The sequence below is a fragment of the Gymnoscopelus braueri genome (assembly GCF_963280865.1).
Source record: "Gymnoscopelus braueri genome assembly, chromosome: 17".
Lineage (NCBI taxonomy): Eukaryota > Metazoa > Chordata > Actinopteri > Myctophiformes > Myctophidae > Gymnoscopelus > Gymnoscopelus braueri.
This window is the reverse complement of record NC_137617.1, coordinates 45,072,447-45,090,493: the sequence shown is the minus strand read 5'-3', so window position 1 is coordinate 45,090,493 and position 18,047 is coordinate 45,072,447. Positions and strand designations below refer to the sequence as shown.

Sequence of the window (18,047 nt, the reverse complement as noted above, 5' to 3'; positions counted from 1 at the left end):
ATAGTATGTTAGTGTAGTGTCTGTCTATTATGTTAGTGTCTAATATAGTATGTTAGTGTAGTGTCTGTCTATTATAGTATGTTAGTGTAGTGTATTATAGTATGTTAGTGTAGTGTATTATGGTATGTTAGTGTAGTGTATTATAGTATGTTAGTGTAGTGTCTAATATAGTATGTTAGTGTAGTGTATTATAGTATGTTAGTGTAGTGTCTAATATAGTATGTTAGTGTAGTGTCTGTCTAATATAGTATGTTAGTGTAGTGTCTGTCTATTATGTTAGTGTCTAATATAGTATGTTAGTGTAGTGTCTGTCTATTATAGTATGTTAGTGTATTATAGTATGTTAGTGTCTGTCTATTATGTTAGTGTCTAATATAGTATGTTAGTGTAGTGTCTGTCTATTATCTTAGTGTCTAATATAGTATGTTAGTGTAGTGTCTATTATAGTATCTATATGGTGTCTGTAGTTTCTATTATAGTATATAATATGTTAGTGTCTATTATAGTCTCTCTAATATAGTATTTTATATCCTACCAATTCCTCTGTCTAACTCTGCCGATTTAGCTCCAGCACTTCCTCTCTCTGGCTCCACCCCTTCATATATCTGTCTCCACCAATCTAGCTCCACCCCTTCTCTCTAGCTCCACCCCTTCTCTCTAACTTCCTCGCTTTGGCTCCACCCATTTGTCTCTCTAGCTCCGCCCTCCTAGCTCCACCCCTTCCTCTCTCTGGCTCCGCCCTTCTAGCTCCACCCCTTCCTCTTTTGTTAGCTCCGCCCATCTAGCTCCACCCCTTCCTCTCTCTAGCTCCGCCCCTTCCTCTCTCTAACTCCGCCCTTCTAGCTCCACCCCTTTCCTATATTTAGCTCCGTCCCTCTTGCTCCTCCCCTTCCTCTGTAATATTTCAGCCGCCCGTTTATATATTATGTATAACCCCTCCAATTTATTGTCTGGAAACCCCGGGGGGAATAACCCCCCTTCGCCCACCCCGCTCACGCATGGATGAGATGATATTCGGTACCCGACGATTGGGATTTGAACCAAGCGGTGAAGCTGCTGCCTCACCCTTCAATGCGAGACTTCGTGCGGCTTAGTCCTGGCAATGCTAGGCAATGCCAGTCCTTAGCGACTCTGACTTAGACCGCTGCGCCATTAGTACCGGCTGAAATTCACTGCTTTCTGTGTTGCTTTTAAGGGTTTCTGGGTGTGTGGGTTCAAACCTCACTCACTCCTTACCCTGAACCTCTTCTGTAAAGGAAAGATTCGGGGCAAAGAGTGAGTGGTATTTGAACTCACGACCTCCGTATATGTAGACAGTGTGTCTACACACTGAGCCATCAGCTGGTTTGCCTTTACATGGTCTTCATTCCTTCTTGACGAACACCACACAACAATACAAAAAAATAAAAATATAAACTTTTAACAGCATAATATTGTGTCTATGGTTTGTTGTGCTGTTGCTTGTTTGAATGTTTATGAACCACAATGGAAACAAGCCTCTGACTTTGCTGTCATTATCCATTTGGCCTTCAACTTAAAGCAAGGCACAGTGGCTCAATGGGCTAATAGCCTGATTTGGAACTAGTAGGTTACAGGTTTGATTCTCGCTGCTGACAATGACTTTTTTCCTCTAAAAATGTTGAATACTTTTTAAAAGTTTTAAATATAAGTCTTTCTTATCGGGGCCCCTAGCACTACATCTTTATACATATAGCCAAATATATATTAATTTGTGGGTCCTTGACATGAAAATTATTGAGAGCCACTGTGTTGGTAGAGAAGAAAGCCATGGCCTTAGCTCAATGGGTAAAGTCACTGCTTGACAAGTAGAAGGTTGCAAGTTCAAATCCCAGCTATGGCAACGTATCATTTTTGGGCATGAGGTTTCCACACGACAGAGACGATTTAAAAGCTTTCATTTGTATTTATCTGGGCTGACTGATGCGTCTCCAAACAACTTAGTTATGCAAAAACAAAACAAAGTATACACCCAATTCCATGCAATGGCCCCCAAAAACCACTAGATGTCACTAGACACCAGACTATATTACCAAATCTCCCATAATCATGATGTGCTTTGTGTTGAGTCAAGTAGAGTTACTGTAGTGAATCCTATTTACTAACTACATCAACAGACACCGACTGGTATTTAATGTAAAATAATACAACCGCTAAACTGCCATTCAATAAGAATTCACAAAGGAACCATATTGTGAAAAAAAACTCGTAATTGAAAAAACACAGCCCCCTCACGCATTAGAAGGACTAGTCACCAGAAGTCCAGAACCAAGGAAAGGTGTTTTACACCGTTGGTTCTCAAAGTGGGGTCCGGGGACCCCCAGGGGTCCTTGGGGGGGTACCAGGGGGGTCCCCAGTTAAATGAGTTAATATAGCGTCACAATAATTTTAACAACTTTAACCATATTTTATACTTAGGCTATTCAAAAATGGCAGATCTACAAGCTCATATTGCGGCACCGAGGGCCGTGCTATGAGCTTGTAGATCTGCTATTTATTTATTTTAATCCCGGGCACAAAATATTTCTGAGATGGGGGGTCCGCAGCCAAATACATATTATTGTGGGGGTCCTTGACATGAAAAAGATTGAGATTGAGACCACTGTTTTACACAACCCAAGTGGTCATGCCCTTAAACCTTATTTTAGCACACTGTCGTGTCCTGTCATCAGTGGTGTAAAGTAACTAAGTACATTTACTTAAGTACTGTACTAAAGTACCATTTTTAGGTATTTGTACTCTACTTGAGTATTTCCGATTTCCAATACTTTTACTTCTACTCCACGACATCTCAGAGGCAAATATTTTACTTTTACTCCACTAAAATGATTTGGAAACTTTAGTTACTAGTTACTTTTCAGATATAAATTATTACATTATAAAACATACATTAACCACTTTAGCCCCATTTTATACCTAGGCTATTTGAAAATAGCCGATCTACAAGCTCACAACGCGTCGCAACGCGACGCATTGTGAGCTAGTAGATCTGCTATTTTCAAACATTTTAGTACTTTTACTTTTGGTACTTTAAGTACATTTTGATGCCAATACTTTTGTACTTTTACAGAAGTAAATTTTGAATTCTGGACTCTTTACTTGTAACAGAGTATTTCTATACTGCAGTATTGGTACTTTTACTTAAGTAAATAATTTTGAGTACTTTTTCCACCACTGCCTGTCATACAGTATATTTAACACAGCCTCTAACTGTGTACACATGTTGGCACAAAGCTGCCATTGTTGCCCACACTGGACAAACCCTGTGTTCATGGCTCAGTCACATCAGGCTGCTAATGGATAACGATGCTGTCGGTAACAGTAACAGTTTTAGACATACATGACAGAGACGGTAAGCAGAGGTGGACATGGGATGCATGTCCACCGACTGAATTTAAAGTTAAACACAAATGCCGCCATCTTGTGTGAGCTTGCTGTGATTTAACCAGTTAAGCCCCATTTCATACTTCCCTATTTTAATGCGTTCGACGGTGTAGCACGAAAATAGCAGATCTACAAGCACACAACGCTTCGGGCAAGTGACGCAACACAACACACTGTGAGCTCGTAGATCTGCTACTTTCGAAAGCTTTGACAAAAGACATGCCCCAAAATAGGGACGCCAGGTTGAAAAGTGAAGAGCGATAATGCATTTAGATTAATCGGAAAGGAAATCGATAGAATGATCGCTAAGATAATGGATAGTTGCAGCCCTAGTAGCCGTAAGTACTAGAGGTGTAACGCTACGTTTTAACAACGATTCGATACGCATCACGATACTTTGTCGATACGATACACGAACGATACAGGTTAATTTAGAACGATACGATACGTTTCGATTCAGTGATTTAGTCGATACGATACATGAAACGATACAGGACAGTTTCATTTAGAACGATACGATTCGATTCAATGATTTAAAATCGATATAGTAACTATTTATTTACCCAAAAATTCTGTGTGAAAAATAAATACCTGGATACTGGATATAAACCCCTTTCTCTTTTTTTCTTCTTAAAAGTACTTAGTATTGATATAATTGAGTATTTGCATTGCAAAACGATTCGATACGATACAAAGTCAAACGATATGATATTTAGCTGTTTGCATATCGATATAGTAGATCGTTGATCTTGTGTATGTATTGCCATCAAAATGTACTTACTAAGTACATTTTGATGGCAATACATACACAATTGTACTTTTACTCAAGTAAATTTAGAATTGTGGACATTTACTTGTAACAAAGTATTTCTATATTGCAGTATTGGAACCAATATTGCAGCAGCAGTACGGAAAGCTTGGGTTATCCTCTTTGTATCAGTCAAGTTTTTGTTTTGATAAACATCCACCGTAGACATGTTATGACCAATGTCAATAAATTCCGTGCAGGTGATTCTTTGCGTTAGAGTTTGGAAGCGCTCGTTTTTGAATAACTCAACGTCCTGCTGCCTCCTCCTGCATTTATGTGCAAATTTCTAAACAGGTGGTAGCCTACACAGGACCGGTGAGTGATTTACGACGAACACTAAGAAAAGTAATCACCTGCACAGAATTCACTGACAGAAAGGTAGGTCATAACATGTCTTTGGCTTTGGTGGCATTTTATAGAAACATAAAACATAACCCAAGCTTTCCGTACAGCTGCAATCTTGGCGAGCTTAACGTCATTTAATATGATCAGATAGGACCTATCCGTTTCAATGAATGGGCTGTCAAGGGTTGGTTTTGCAACTTAGATGCCGGATTATATATATATAAGCATTTATAGCATCCAAGTTGCTTGCGGCTACAGCCCTTGTGCATTTCTCAGTTTGGCACCTCAGTGTCGTATCAGCCAAAACACTAAAGTTTTCAGACTCCCAACAGCAGAAACGCCAAACTAAAGTAAATTTGACATTATTTTTTTGCACATAAGCAATGTCAAAATGTAACAAGGTTAATTTCAGTTTTATTGATTCAATGGGACACTGATGATTGGGTCTTTGTTACTGACAAACTGTGTGGAAAAAACGAAAACTTGGTTCTGACTCAAAGTCACGTTTTCCGCGTGTCTGCTATTTCGCAAATAGAACGTTAATGAACATATGCGAGTAATTTGGCATCGATTTAGCCACCTGTGGTGTCAAGACTTAACACGCCAAGAAGAAGCAAATAAAAAAAAAGGCACGGCACAGCCACGGGGTAAAGATTACCAGCTTTCTCTTTTTATTGAAAAATATAGCTGTTATTTCAAAGAAAGGAAACGTGAGAGAGGTAAATATATATTAATATACAGTGAAAACAAGAGAGAGAGAGAGAGAAAGGAAAAGAAAATAGCACATACTTTTTGACGTTAAGACCATCGCGTAGAAGAGCCACCGCGTAGAAAAAACTAAATACATACATTCTACAGTTGAACTGTACGTTTATTTCACAATCCTTTTTTTATTATTATTTTACCACAGACCTGTGATGTGTATTTTTTGTTTTTATTGCTTTTCTACATAGGAGCCAGATGGGTGTCGGGGTGCATGGCAGATACCATCTTGTTGCTGTCGGCAAAAACCTCTTAAGTCCATATTCTAACATTTTGTGTTTTTTCGTACTCAAAAGTAACAGTTTTGGACAGTCTTTTGGATGATTTGCTACAGCTTAACCCATTAAGACCTGGAACGCATCTGTGTCTCTTTTTGATTTGAGCTAAAAAAAAATATTTTACACTTTGGCTATTCAAAAATAGCAGATATACAAACTCATAGCGTGGCACCGAGTGCCGCGCTACGAGCTTGTAGATCTGCTATTTTTGAAAAATCGTGAAAATGTGTGAAAATCTTTGAATGTATATTGTTTAAAGCAAACATTTTAACTCTGTTCTTTGCTTCTGGGGTGTCCCTGGAACAAAATATTTTGAGATGGGGGTCGGCGGCCAAATGCATATAATTTTGGGGGGTCCTTGACATGAAAAGGTTTGAGCACCACTGATATAGAAACATACTTTTTTTCAGAAAACTGTTGACTGGGATTTAGAAGACATTTCTAGAATCGGCTTAATGTGTCAAGACAATCACAGTACAGTTCTCAATCGGGACGTTCCTTACACTTTACCGTTAAGTGTAAACTTAACTTAAGCCCTACATAATTTATCGTTTGATGAATAGAAAAAAAATGTGCCAATCTACAAGCTCACAATGAGTCACAACCCGATCTACAAGATCAGGTTGTGATCTTGTAGATCGGCTATTTTGTTCTTCTTTCTTTTTTTAAATTTGGATATGACATTCCCAAAATAGGGAAGGCAGGTTGAATGTGGTTAAAAGTAAACAAATCTCATCGTCTTCATGTTATTAATCCCCACCCATCTGGCACCTCATCAATGTCAAATCGAACGCTAATGAATGCCATTCCACTCAAGTCTATATGTTGTTACAGCATCTAACTTTCTGGTCCATAGTCCAAAAAATTGTGAAAATACAATGACCGCTCACGGTATTCATGGATTGGCACAAAATAGTATTTACATTTACTTCAGATTTTAATCGTCAGCAGATTGGAGTGTTCTCTCGTTGTTAAAAAAAGGTTCATCTTGGATGTAATTGTCCGCTTCCCTCCCCGCCAATGTTACACAACGAGGGACTGACGGAGCCTAAAACAGTCCGTTTGTCACATTCTACAAAGGATTTAATAAAAAAAAAAAAAATCAAATAAAAACAGACATCCCAGATTTTGGCTCCCCCCCCTTTACAATAAAAGTGTGAAAGAGGGCCCCGAGGCATGATGAGAAATCATTCTGCAGCTTAGTACATTTAAGTGGGGGGGAGAAAAAAATGAAACGCACATCACCACAAAATATAATCCGACATCCTTGCTAATAATGCTAACCCAACAACATGGGAATAACGTACTTGGCAAGTTTTAACCTCCAGACCGTTTAAACAGTCTGCACACACACTTTGATCTCTCTTCTTAAAGACCTGCAACGCAGAGACGCAATTCTCTGACGTGACAACGCGTCTCCGTCGGAGTGGAAACCTCACATGTCCAAAACTGTTCACTTTTCAAATTCAAATCAGCAAAAGTAGCAGATCTACAAGCTCGAAACGCGGCGCGAAGCGACGCATTTCGTGCTTGTAGATCTGCTACCTTTGGTGTTTTTGTGTAACGCTCTAGTATGATCACGCAGGGCGTTAATTTACGGGAAAAAAACCCACAAAAAGTTAGCATATGGAGATGAGAGGTTTCTCTGCCCCGACAGCAACGATCACCTCTCCATAACGGCCGCAAATATAAATCCCTCTCATTTATGAATGAATTAAAAAAAAAGACACATGCATGAATCAAGGCTCTAGGAAGGAGAGCGAGAGATGCGCTCCCTAGCCTCCATAATATAACTTTAACCACATTTAACCCTGGCGTCCATATTTTTGGGCACATTTTCAAAAGTTTTCTAAAGTGTTTTATTATTATTTCCCCCCCCCCCCCCCCACCCCCAAATATTTGCAGATCTACAAGCTCACAACGCGGCAAATTGTTTCGTGATGCGAGCTTGTAGATCACCACTTTGAGAACTATACCCGATCTATGGTGTACACCCGGACAGACAGACGGACAGACATCCACGGAGAGAGGAGACGTTGGCTGGATTCAGACACATCTTTTTAATACACCCACTGACTCCTTCCTCTCTCTCTCTCCAGTCCTTCCTGCTGACCTGCTGAGCCTGACCGACTTGGTGATGTGGAATGGGATGCGACAAGCAGAAGTAAAATGTCAGCTGTATAGGGGCGTGGATAATAGCCGACAAAACCACCGTACCATTTATTTCTTTTTGGGAAAGAAATGGTCTAAAACAAAACATTTATGAGGCGTATAGAAGAACGTATCCAATGGCCTCCTGTGTGATTTGTTTTGTTACCCCTCAAGGAATCGCCGTTCGTGCGGTGTGCCTCTGGGATTAGCGTTGTGTCTAACTTTAATTCAATTAATCAAGTGCAACTTAGTAAGACTATACTGTAAGTGTCAGCTTGTTTCACCTATAAGGCTCAGCGCTGGATCGCCGAGTAGTACCATCATCATCATCATGAAAGAAATCAAACCAATGCAATCGGAGAAAAATAAATCGGATAAAAGAAAGAAACAGTGCACTTATAAGACCTGTTATCTAGTCCCTTATAGCAGTGGTTCTCAACCTTTTCGGGTTGTGACCGCCCAAAATAAATCACATTTGAACTGGGGTCCCCCACCCTGACAAGCACTTGGAATTGTAGGAGTCGAGGCATTTACATTTAGTTTCACTCGGTTCCACAGATACATATTGGGGGAAATAGCAGATCTACAAGCTCACAACGCCTCTTTCTAATATATTATTTGACAATTTGGCCAATGTTTTGTCCAGTTTTTAGAGTATAGTTTGTTGATTACTTTTGATGCGGTAATAGTCTCTTTTTTTTTTAAAGGTCTTAAAAAAGTCCTTAAATCATCACTTCAATGTCATCTGGGGACCCCTCCAAAATCATGTGGGGGACCTCCCTGGGGGTGCCAACCCACAGGCTGAGAACCACTGTTTTATAGGAACGGGACTGAACCACATCAGACTGGATTCGGGGGCGGGGCTGTCTGTGACTGTGGAGGTCAGTCAGTCAGACAAACAAACAAACAAAGCTACTGTAGGTTCAACAGGACAGATATAAATTACAAACATAATTAAAACCAATTGTTGACCAATTTTTGGGCTCTATTTTATACTTCGTCACACACCAGAAAAAAACAGCCGATCTACAAGCTCACAGTGAAGTCGGATGATCGATCGCAACGAGTTGTGAGCTCGTGGATCGGCTTATTTTAGGAAGTTTAGGAAAATGTTGGAACAAAGAAAACAAAACAAATAATCAGTGAGGATTTTACTGTGCTGAATAATAATGTATGGATGCAGAGTGAAGAAAAACAAATACAAAATTAACCCCTTTAAAAGTAGAAATAAACAATTATTTATTTTATATATATGTTTTTTTTTCTCCATCTTTTCAGCTATGCCAGAAACATTTTCTTTCACGCCTGTGCTGACTCAATATCACTTCTTGTTCCTTTTTACTTTCCCTCTTTCCTTCCTTCCTGGGTAAATCTCTAGGAAACATACGTACACTTTCACTCTGCGACCTCAAACGTCCCCCGTCCTGACCTTTTGACCCGTGTCGGCTCTCAAAGGGATTCCCATGTGACTTAAGTGTTGTTTTATCCCACTGTTTGGGGGCCCCAAATGAACACTTAACGAGGGGGGGCCGTAACTCTGAGAGTGTACAAATGGACTGGCGGTGTGGCGTTTCCTTCCTCCTCAGCACGCCGCCGTGGTGGGCGATAGGAACTCAACACGATGGGGACGAAAACAACAAGTGTCAGGCAAAGAATACTGCAGGATAAGGGCCCATGATGTTCCACACACAGTGTTTCATGAGTGGAGGGAGTGCTTTTGGATATCATGTCCATAGCGCTCGATTCATCGTGAAATTGTCCTCCGTCATGCACCGGGATCAATTCATCTTTGCCGGCCTGAGCTGCATATCCGGTACACCTCTCGAATTGGTAAAACGCACCCTGTAAAGAACGTACTTGATACGGTCTTTTTTTTACTCTCTAGATCTCTTTGCCAAAAAATAGCCGATCTACAAGCTCTGCAACGCGTCGCGTTGCGACACGTTGTAGAGCTCGTAGATCGGCTATTTTTGGGCAAAAAATTGACATGTTCCACCCCAGACTGTGGATTAACGTGGTTAACAAAAGTGACATTTTAAGAGTTTTAAGCATTGTTTTGAATTTCGTACATCACAATTATTTTGGTCACAATAATCGTTACATGAAATTTTCATATCGTCCCATCCCTAACCGTAACGTAACGTAACGTTCATACCGATACAACTGTTGCTGTGCTCGAATGCCCTGTCATGATGGCGTCTGTGTTAGCATTAGCACAAATAGCTTTAGCTGAAACAACGGTAAACACAGGACTTCTCATGGTTGTGGTAACTCAACATCAGGTTGGTTAAATGGTTTGTCAGACAGACACAGCCGGGATGATCAAAAGAGCAACGTTACTCTCTCCAAACGTTGAGCTATATTCTCTGTTTCTCTGAAGCACCCCAGGGCACTGCACGCTAAAATACGCGAGACGCAGAGAGCTTTATGTTTGTTTGGGCGCTGGGGAAGAGGTCTTTACCATAGAAATACTTGGTAGACGGGCGCTGCCAGTTCATAAAATGTTTTGTGGGCAAAGCCCCGAATGAAGAATGGATGTTGTTGTCTTTTTTTTCTTCCCCCCCCCCGCTAGTAATAATAACGACACTAACACATCAGAATACCAGTTAATAGCGTCCAAACTGACGTTTTGGCATAACATCAAGAGTTTCTCTTATGAAGGCGAGTCAGAGCTAGAGATTGGAAAGAAAAAAAAAAAGAAAAAAATCAACAAACCACAAACACATTTAGGGGGAGAGAGAGGCCAATTTGTTGATGCGAGAGAGAGAGAGAGAGACAGAGAGACAGAGCGAGCAATTTTGAGTTTCCAAGCCTCCCATTTTTTTTGCTTCTCTCAGTGGTCAACACTGGAATTCATTTAATGGGGACTCATGGGGGAACGTTTTTTTTTTTTTCTTCATTCCCCACTCGATCTGGGACACACACACACACACACACATGCCTACTTCACTAACCTCTAGGCCATAGTGGCGTGACTAAGGCTTAATTACAGTCTTTTTTATTTTGTACGCTGTGGTGCCGCAGACTGAGATAAAAACCATACGTAGTGCGATGGGAATGTTTTTTTTTTTTTTTTCTCGACTCCCCCCCCCCCCCGCCCTCCTCCTCCCCCTCCCAGCTAGTGTGCGAACATCCCCAACTTCGTGGGGGGAAAAAAACCAGAAACACCAGTCCTCCTCTCAACGTGTTCTCAAAAAGGCCGTCGTTTTACGGGACGCGATGACGCGCCGCCGCCCTCGGGTCGAACCACTTTAAACCCTAAATATGGTTCGACCCCCGGAGTCCCTCAAGGCTCTATACTAGTGTTTTTCTTTTCTCGTTATCGTGGGGGGAAAAGCTTTCGCTGAAAATAGCCGATCGACAAGCTCACGGCAGTGAGCTTGTCGATCGGCTATTTTCCCGCCGAAAGCTTTCCCCCCACGATACGGATGCAATAGGGTTTTTTTAAGTCTTTTTTTTTTTTAAACCCGAATCTCGTCGTCGTCCTCGTCCATGAAGGAGAAATCCCGCTCGTCCTCGCCCCGTGGCGAGCTGTACTTTGCGCTGTCCGTGTCCCCCCCCTCCTCACCCCCTCCTGTGTGGTGGTGGTTGTTGTTGTTATGGTGGTGGCCGGCCTTCTGCTCGTCCAGGGCGGCCGAGCCGGAGCTGGACACGGAGCAGCTGTCCAGGTACTGGTTCTGGCTCTGGTTCTGGTTGGTGGTGGTGCTGCTGCTCCCCCGGACACGCAGCTCCGGGGTGTAAGGGTCCACAGGGGCCTTCTGCTGCTGCTGCTGCTGGTACACCATGCTGCGGGGGGGCCTGGCGGGCGCCACGTCCTCGTCCTCCGCGGGGGGGCTGAGGGAGGGCGATCCGCGACCCTCGCTGCCCTTGCCTTTAAGGGAGGGAGCGACGACAGTTTGAAACAAATAATTAGATCATCTGGAATTTAACCCACTTAAACCGTTATTTTATACTTTTGGCTATTCAAAAATAGCAGATATACAAGCTCGAGCTTGTAGATCTATTTTTTTTTCTTTTGAAAGATCGTGAAAATGTGTGCAGATCTTTGACATTTTGTTTTTTAAAGCAAACATTTTTAACTCAAATCTTTGCTTCTGGGTGGGGTCCCTGGAACAAATTATTTTCAGCCAAATACATATCATTTTGGGGGTCCTTGACATGAAAAAGTTTGAGAACCACTGATTATAGCAACATGGGTTTTTTCAGAAAACTGTTAGGATTTAGAAGACAGCCAGAAGAAGCCTTAATGGGTTAATAAAACTAGAGGTTCGGGCCGATACGCGGCCGCCTCACTTCTAGAGTTCAGGCAGCTACGATATGTCCGAATCATAGTGTCGGGGGCTTTGTCAGAGTACCTGTTGTACCTGTCTGTCTGTCTCTTTTGTGCCCATATGGAGATGTCTGTCTACCTGCTGTGTCCCTTTTATGCCCATATATGGAAATCTCTGTATCTGTCAGCCCTTGTCCCTTTTATGCCCATATATGGAGGTCCCTGATGTCATCAGTATATATGCCCATATATTGGCATTCCCATATATGGGCATATCGGTCGGATCGGCGGTTCTGGACAACCATATCGGGTTTGTTTATGGTTATAATGACTGAGTTAGAGTAACATGGCCCTCCCACCAATTTTAATATAAGGATACAAATCGATCACAGTTTTTGGCACGTGATTACAGACACAAAATGACATCGAAAACGTGACAAAGTAACTACTTGCCTTCCTCGTATCCCAGGTCGTCCTCCTCCCAGCCCTTCTTCTCCATCACGCTGAGGATGTCCCCCAGCATGGAGGGCCCCAGGTCGATGTGGAACGACATGATGGACTCGGCGTGCTTCATCCCGCCGCCCCGGGGCATCGTGGACGGCGGCAGGTCCGTCAGCTCGCCGAAGTTGTGCTCGTCGAACTCTGCGTCCAGCGTGGCCATGGCGGCCATGGCTCCTCCTCCGTTGGCCGACCTGATGCCTCCTCCTCCTCCTCCTCCTCCGTCCGCCTCAGACAGCTTCCTCATGGGGCTGGAGGAGACGCTCTTCGCTAGCCGGACGCCACGTCTGTAAAGTATGAAAAATGTTTTACATAGTTTAACTTAACTTTTTTTTGTATTTAGACGGGACGATGGATGCATCCTGAATATAGATACTGAGGTTTGAGTGGTTAGTGTTTCCCCTAGGGTGTTGTAGCAGAGGTGGTGACAAAGGTTGGTGCTCAAAATCTATTTATACTATTTTAACCCATTAAGACCTGAGGCCATTCTTAAAAAAAATCAAAATCCTAACAGTTTTTTGAAAAAAAAAATTAAAACAATTTTTTTCACGATTTTTCAAAAATAGCAGATATACAAGCTCGTAGCGCGGCTATGAGCTTGTATATCTGCTATTTTTGAATAGCCAAAGAAATCTAAAGTGACACAGATGTGTTCCAGGTATTAATGGGTTAATTTACTTTTTACAATGGAAGATGTTTCCATCTTATAGATCTTTAATATTAATAATAATAAAAAAATATTTACATAAAAATTCAACTGTGGTGCTCAAATGTAAGCTGTGGTGGTGCACCACGGTTAAATGCATATAGGGGAAACACAATTGTGTTTTTTTCCATTTAACATTGGAACAAAATATCTTGGTTTGCCTTTTAGACTTTGTAAACAAAAGTTGCACAGGACAGATATGACAAATGACTTAAATATACAGAGAATTACCATCATCTTTAATAACTTTTATATGTTATACCAAACATTGTGAAAATAGCCAATCTACAAGCTAACAACCCGTCTCGACGCGTTGTGAGCTTGTAGATTGGCTATTTCCCAAAAATTTGGGGGGGGGAAATGCTTGAAAACGTATAAAGATTTTTCAAAACGATTATGATGGTTATGAACGGTTCTGCGAAACATTATGTAACAATTGTGGTCAGGGTCATTACACAGCATCCTTTTTTTTTTTTTTGGAAAACAGAAACAAGTGAGATCACCAATGCACATAAGAGGCCATATACAGGGAAAACCAAGACAGAAAAAAGAATACACATAGAGTCAGACAAACATTAACTCACAAACAGCTAAATAAATGAGATAAGTTAGATAATAAACATGCGTACATGCATTAAATAAATACGTGCGTACATTAAATACATACAATATATAACAAGCAAAATATTCAACAATATAATGTAGACATCTACACAAACAAAAAGCACAGTCAAGTACAAGACAGGTACAGACAAGGACAGACAGGTACAGACAAGGACAGACAGGTACAGACAAGGACAGACAGGTACAGACAAGGACAGACAGGTACAGACAGGTACAGACAAGGACAGACAGGTACAGACAAGGACAGACAGGTACAGACAGGTACAGACAAGGACAGACAGGTACAGACAAGGACAGACAGGTACAGACAAGGACAGACAGGTACAGACAGGTACAGACAGGTACAGACTAGGGGTGGGACGATATGGGTACCTCACGATACGATATATATCACGATATTAGGCCCACGATAACAATATATATCACGATATTCGACGATGTTCGATATATTGCGATATCACGATATTCGATATATATTGCAAGAAATTTCACCAACGATATATCACGATATCTAAAAATATCGATATATTGCGATATCACGATATATTGCATGAAAATTCACCAACGATATATCACGATAGTCCTTGTATTCAATTCATAAACACATAAAATAGCACCAAACAGTTCAAAATCATCATTACACAAATACAGAGTAGGAAAAACAACGTATCACAAACTAAAAAATATATTTCTTTAAATATCGATATCTTTTGGCAGTATATCGATTATTTATCGCGGGAGAAAGTATCGCGATATATCGATATATCGATATATCGTCCCACCCCTAGTACGGACAGGTACAGACAAGTACAAGACAGGTACAGACAGGTACAGACAAGGGCAGACAAGTACAGACAAGGACAGACAAGTACAAGACAGGTACAGACAAGGACAGACAAGTACAAGACAGATTACCCAGTATCCTCATCGTTGAGGTAAGGCAGCGATATGGCGTTTTTCACGTAGCTGGCCGAGCCGCCGCCAGCAGAGGGCAGTATGAGGCTGGAGTCGTACTTGTCCCCGCGGTTGACCGACTGCGAGCGCTTGCTGCTCCTGAACGTGCGGGAGAGAAGGCCCAGTTTGGGCCCCCCTCCTCCCCCGCCCCCCGGGGAGTCCTGCTTGTTGGGGGGGTGGTGGTGGTGGTGGTCCGGCTGGGACGTCGTCGTCGTCTCCCGGGGGGGCTCGCCCGACCGGGTGCTGAGGAACGTGGTGTCCCCGAAGGCGTCGCCGCCGCGGCCCACGTGCATGGTGTGGCGGAAGTCGCCCAGCGGGGCGCTGATCATCTCGGCCGTCAGGTCGGCCCGCGAGCGCCTCTTGGACGCGTTGGAGTGGGACACCAGCTGCTTGAGGATAGGCATGGTGATGATGGCAAGGTCTCTCTCCTTTTGAAAAATAATCCACAGACTGAAAGAATTAGCGTTTCGAGGCGTTTGTCTTTGCGAGAGTTCTTATGAGTGTTTTTTTCCCTCTTTTTTTTTTTGATGGCGGTGGAAACTGTGTGGGAACGATGTCAAAGCAAGTAAAACTCCAGGTGTCTGGTGGTGGTGCGTGTTCCAGCCATTACTATCCTCCCAAAAACGGTGACAGGTTGAACACGGTTGCCTCGGCTCAGAACCTACGGGAAGAAGAAGAAGACGTCTTATTTATAGTGCACTTTACATTTAAAACAAACCTCTAAGTGCTGAGGAGAAGAAGGAGGAGAAGAAAGGGAGAAGAAAGGAATGGCCAGAATTAAAAACTAAACATCACTTATCATAAAAGCCGAGGGGCCAACATTATGACTTGGCACGGCCACGTGGAAAACAGGCAACTTAATAACATTAGACAGGCTAAACCCCATTTCTATTGGAAGAGGACCAAACTATGTGAAAACGCTGCTCCAGTGAGCTGTGACTTCATTTGCAGTGATGGAAGTGGTACTCCCATTTTAAAACTATAACAGTTCACCCCCAAAATGCCTTTTTTTCCCCCTATCGATTAGTCACCCCATGGAGACTTGAATTCATGGATGTTTTTTTGTTTGTTTTGGTTGCATTCCTAAGCCAATAATTTGATGACCGGCAGCGGTTCCGGTAGGAGACACAAAGAGTCTCCCCTTGTGTATCCTACCGGAACCGCTGCTGGTTCCGGTATAACTATAAAATATCAAGCAACGGAAATACTCAAGTAAAGTAAAAAGAAATACCATCCTTGACAGTACTTAACCCATTGAGACCTGGAACGAATCTGTGTCACTTTAGATTTATTTGGCGATTCAAAAATAGCAGATATACAAGCTCATAGCGCGGCACCGAGTGCCGCGCTATGAGCTTGTAGATCTGCTATTTTTGAAAAATCTTTAAACTTTTTTTTTTTTTTTTCAAAAAACTGTTATGATTTTAAAAAGAAAAAAATGAATCGCTTCAGGTCTTAATGGGTTAAGTAAATAATGTACCTAGTTACTTTCCACTCACTGGCTTTGACTGGTTTGAAGAAGAAAAAAAAACTCAAAACTGACGGACTGTGTCTGGGATCCTAATGCAAGGCTAATTTACTTTCCTCTCCTCCTATCCATGATCTGCATGGGCTGGTGGAAACTGTGTGTTGTGCCAGGGCTTTGAAATGAAGCCTCTCTCTCTCTATATACACCAAATAGCTTATACATTCTGAGGTCTGAGGGGATTATGTAATAAAAGGCAGAAAAGCCTGCTTTCTGGGACACACAGTTGACAAGCGCTCTCACTTTATCCCATTTAAACCTGGAACGCATCTGTGTCATTTATTGAGCTAAAAAAAAAAGCATTATTTTACACTTTGGCAATTCAAAAATAGCAGATCTGCTATTTTTTTTAAAAATGTGTGCAAATCTTTGAATATATATATTCTTTTAAAGCAAACATTTGTAACTCAAATCTTTGCTGGAACAAAATATTTTGAGATCGGGGGGGGGGGGGTCGGCGGCCAAATACATATCATCGTGGGGGTCCTTGGCATGAAAAGGTTTGATGAGCACCACCGATATAGAAAGAAACATATGTTTTTCAGAAAACTATTGGGATTTGGAAGACATTATGTAGAATCGGCTTCAGGTCTTAATGGGTTAACTCAGACCCGCTCATAATAACCAACCACTCCACCGGTGAACTTTGTCGTCACAATAGATATCGTCTCCGATATATATATATATATATATATATATTATTATTTTTCCCCTTCAGGCGCTGTGCTCCTATACAGTATGGCACTCCTGATACATTTCTTGAACTCTTAAAAAAAAAAAGAAGGAAATAGCTGATTGCAGTGGAGGAGAGTGAGTAAGTACATCTACTAAAGCATTGGTTCTCAAAGTGGGGACCGGGGACCCCCAGGGGTACTTGAGGGGGTTCCAGGGGGTCCCCAGCTAAATGATGGACAGGGACCAAATGGACCCTTATGGGTCTGTAACTCTGAGAGTGTAAAAATGGAACCAAATGGACCCTAACGGGTACATTTGGTTCGATTTGTACACTCTCAGAGTTAAATTAACATTGATTTTACAATATAAATTGGGGTCCCAGAGACATGCATGCCATTAAATGTGGGTCCGTAGCCTAATGCATGTCAAACTGGGGGTCCTTGAAATTAAAATGGTTCAAAATCACTGCTAGAGAGCCGTAAAAATCTTCTATTATGGGGGTCCATGGCTTATCTTTTCAAATGGGGGTCCGCGGGCTAATAAGTGTCTATTTGGGGGTCCTTGGCACGAAAAAGTTTGAGAACCACTGTACTAAAGTACTGTACTCAAGTACAATATTGAGGTACTGTGTCCATTTTTCAATACTTTTCAAACTTCTACTCCACTAGGCTACATCTCAGAGGCAACAGCAGGGGTCGTTTCTTTTACAACAATTATTTGAAAAACTTCAGTTACAGATGACTATTAGATTATTCATTACAAAACACACATTAACCAATGAAGCCATATTTTTTATACAGTTTGTCTACTCAAAAATAGCCGATCTACAAGCTCACAGCCCCGTTCGTCCATTGTGGCGCATTGTGCGCTTGTAGATACGCTATTTTTGATGGCCTGTCTGTTGAGGTGCAGGTGCATACCACGTAATGGGCTCTAATGCAGCCTGACGGCGAGTCGCAGGTTCGATTCCCGAGCCCGACAACTTCTGCGTGTTACTCCCAGTCTCTCTCCCTTTCCCGTCCATCTCAACCGTAGCCGCTACTATGCAA

At 42.0% G+C, this 18,047-nt stretch overlaps 1 protein-coding gene across 2 annotated transcripts in view; it reads right to left on the bottom strand.

Moving 5' to 3' along the window:
• Window positions 1-10,872: 10,872 nt before the first annotated feature.
• The window catches only part of cdc42ep4b (CDC42 effector protein (Rho GTPase binding) 4b), a 51,013-nt gene continuing 43,838 nt past the window's right edge, over window positions 10,873-18,047 (bottom strand). The window contains exons 2-4 of one of the 2 annotated variants that reach the window (XM_080454537.1): window positions 14,760-15,451; window positions 12,470-12,801; window positions 10,873-11,617 (exon numbers count right to left, since the gene is read on the bottom strand). In XM_080454537.1, the coding sequence (XP_080310663.1) occupies window positions 11,208-11,617; window positions 12,470-12,801; window positions 14,760-15,202 (1,185 nt within the window). In that variant the 5' untranslated portion in view covers window positions 15,203-15,451 and the 3' untranslated portion in view covers window positions 10,873-11,207. Of the gene's footprint in view, window positions 11,618-12,469; window positions 12,802-14,759; window positions 15,460-18,047 lie in introns of both variants that reach the window. The other variant, XM_080454536.1, reaches the window with a different exon arrangement.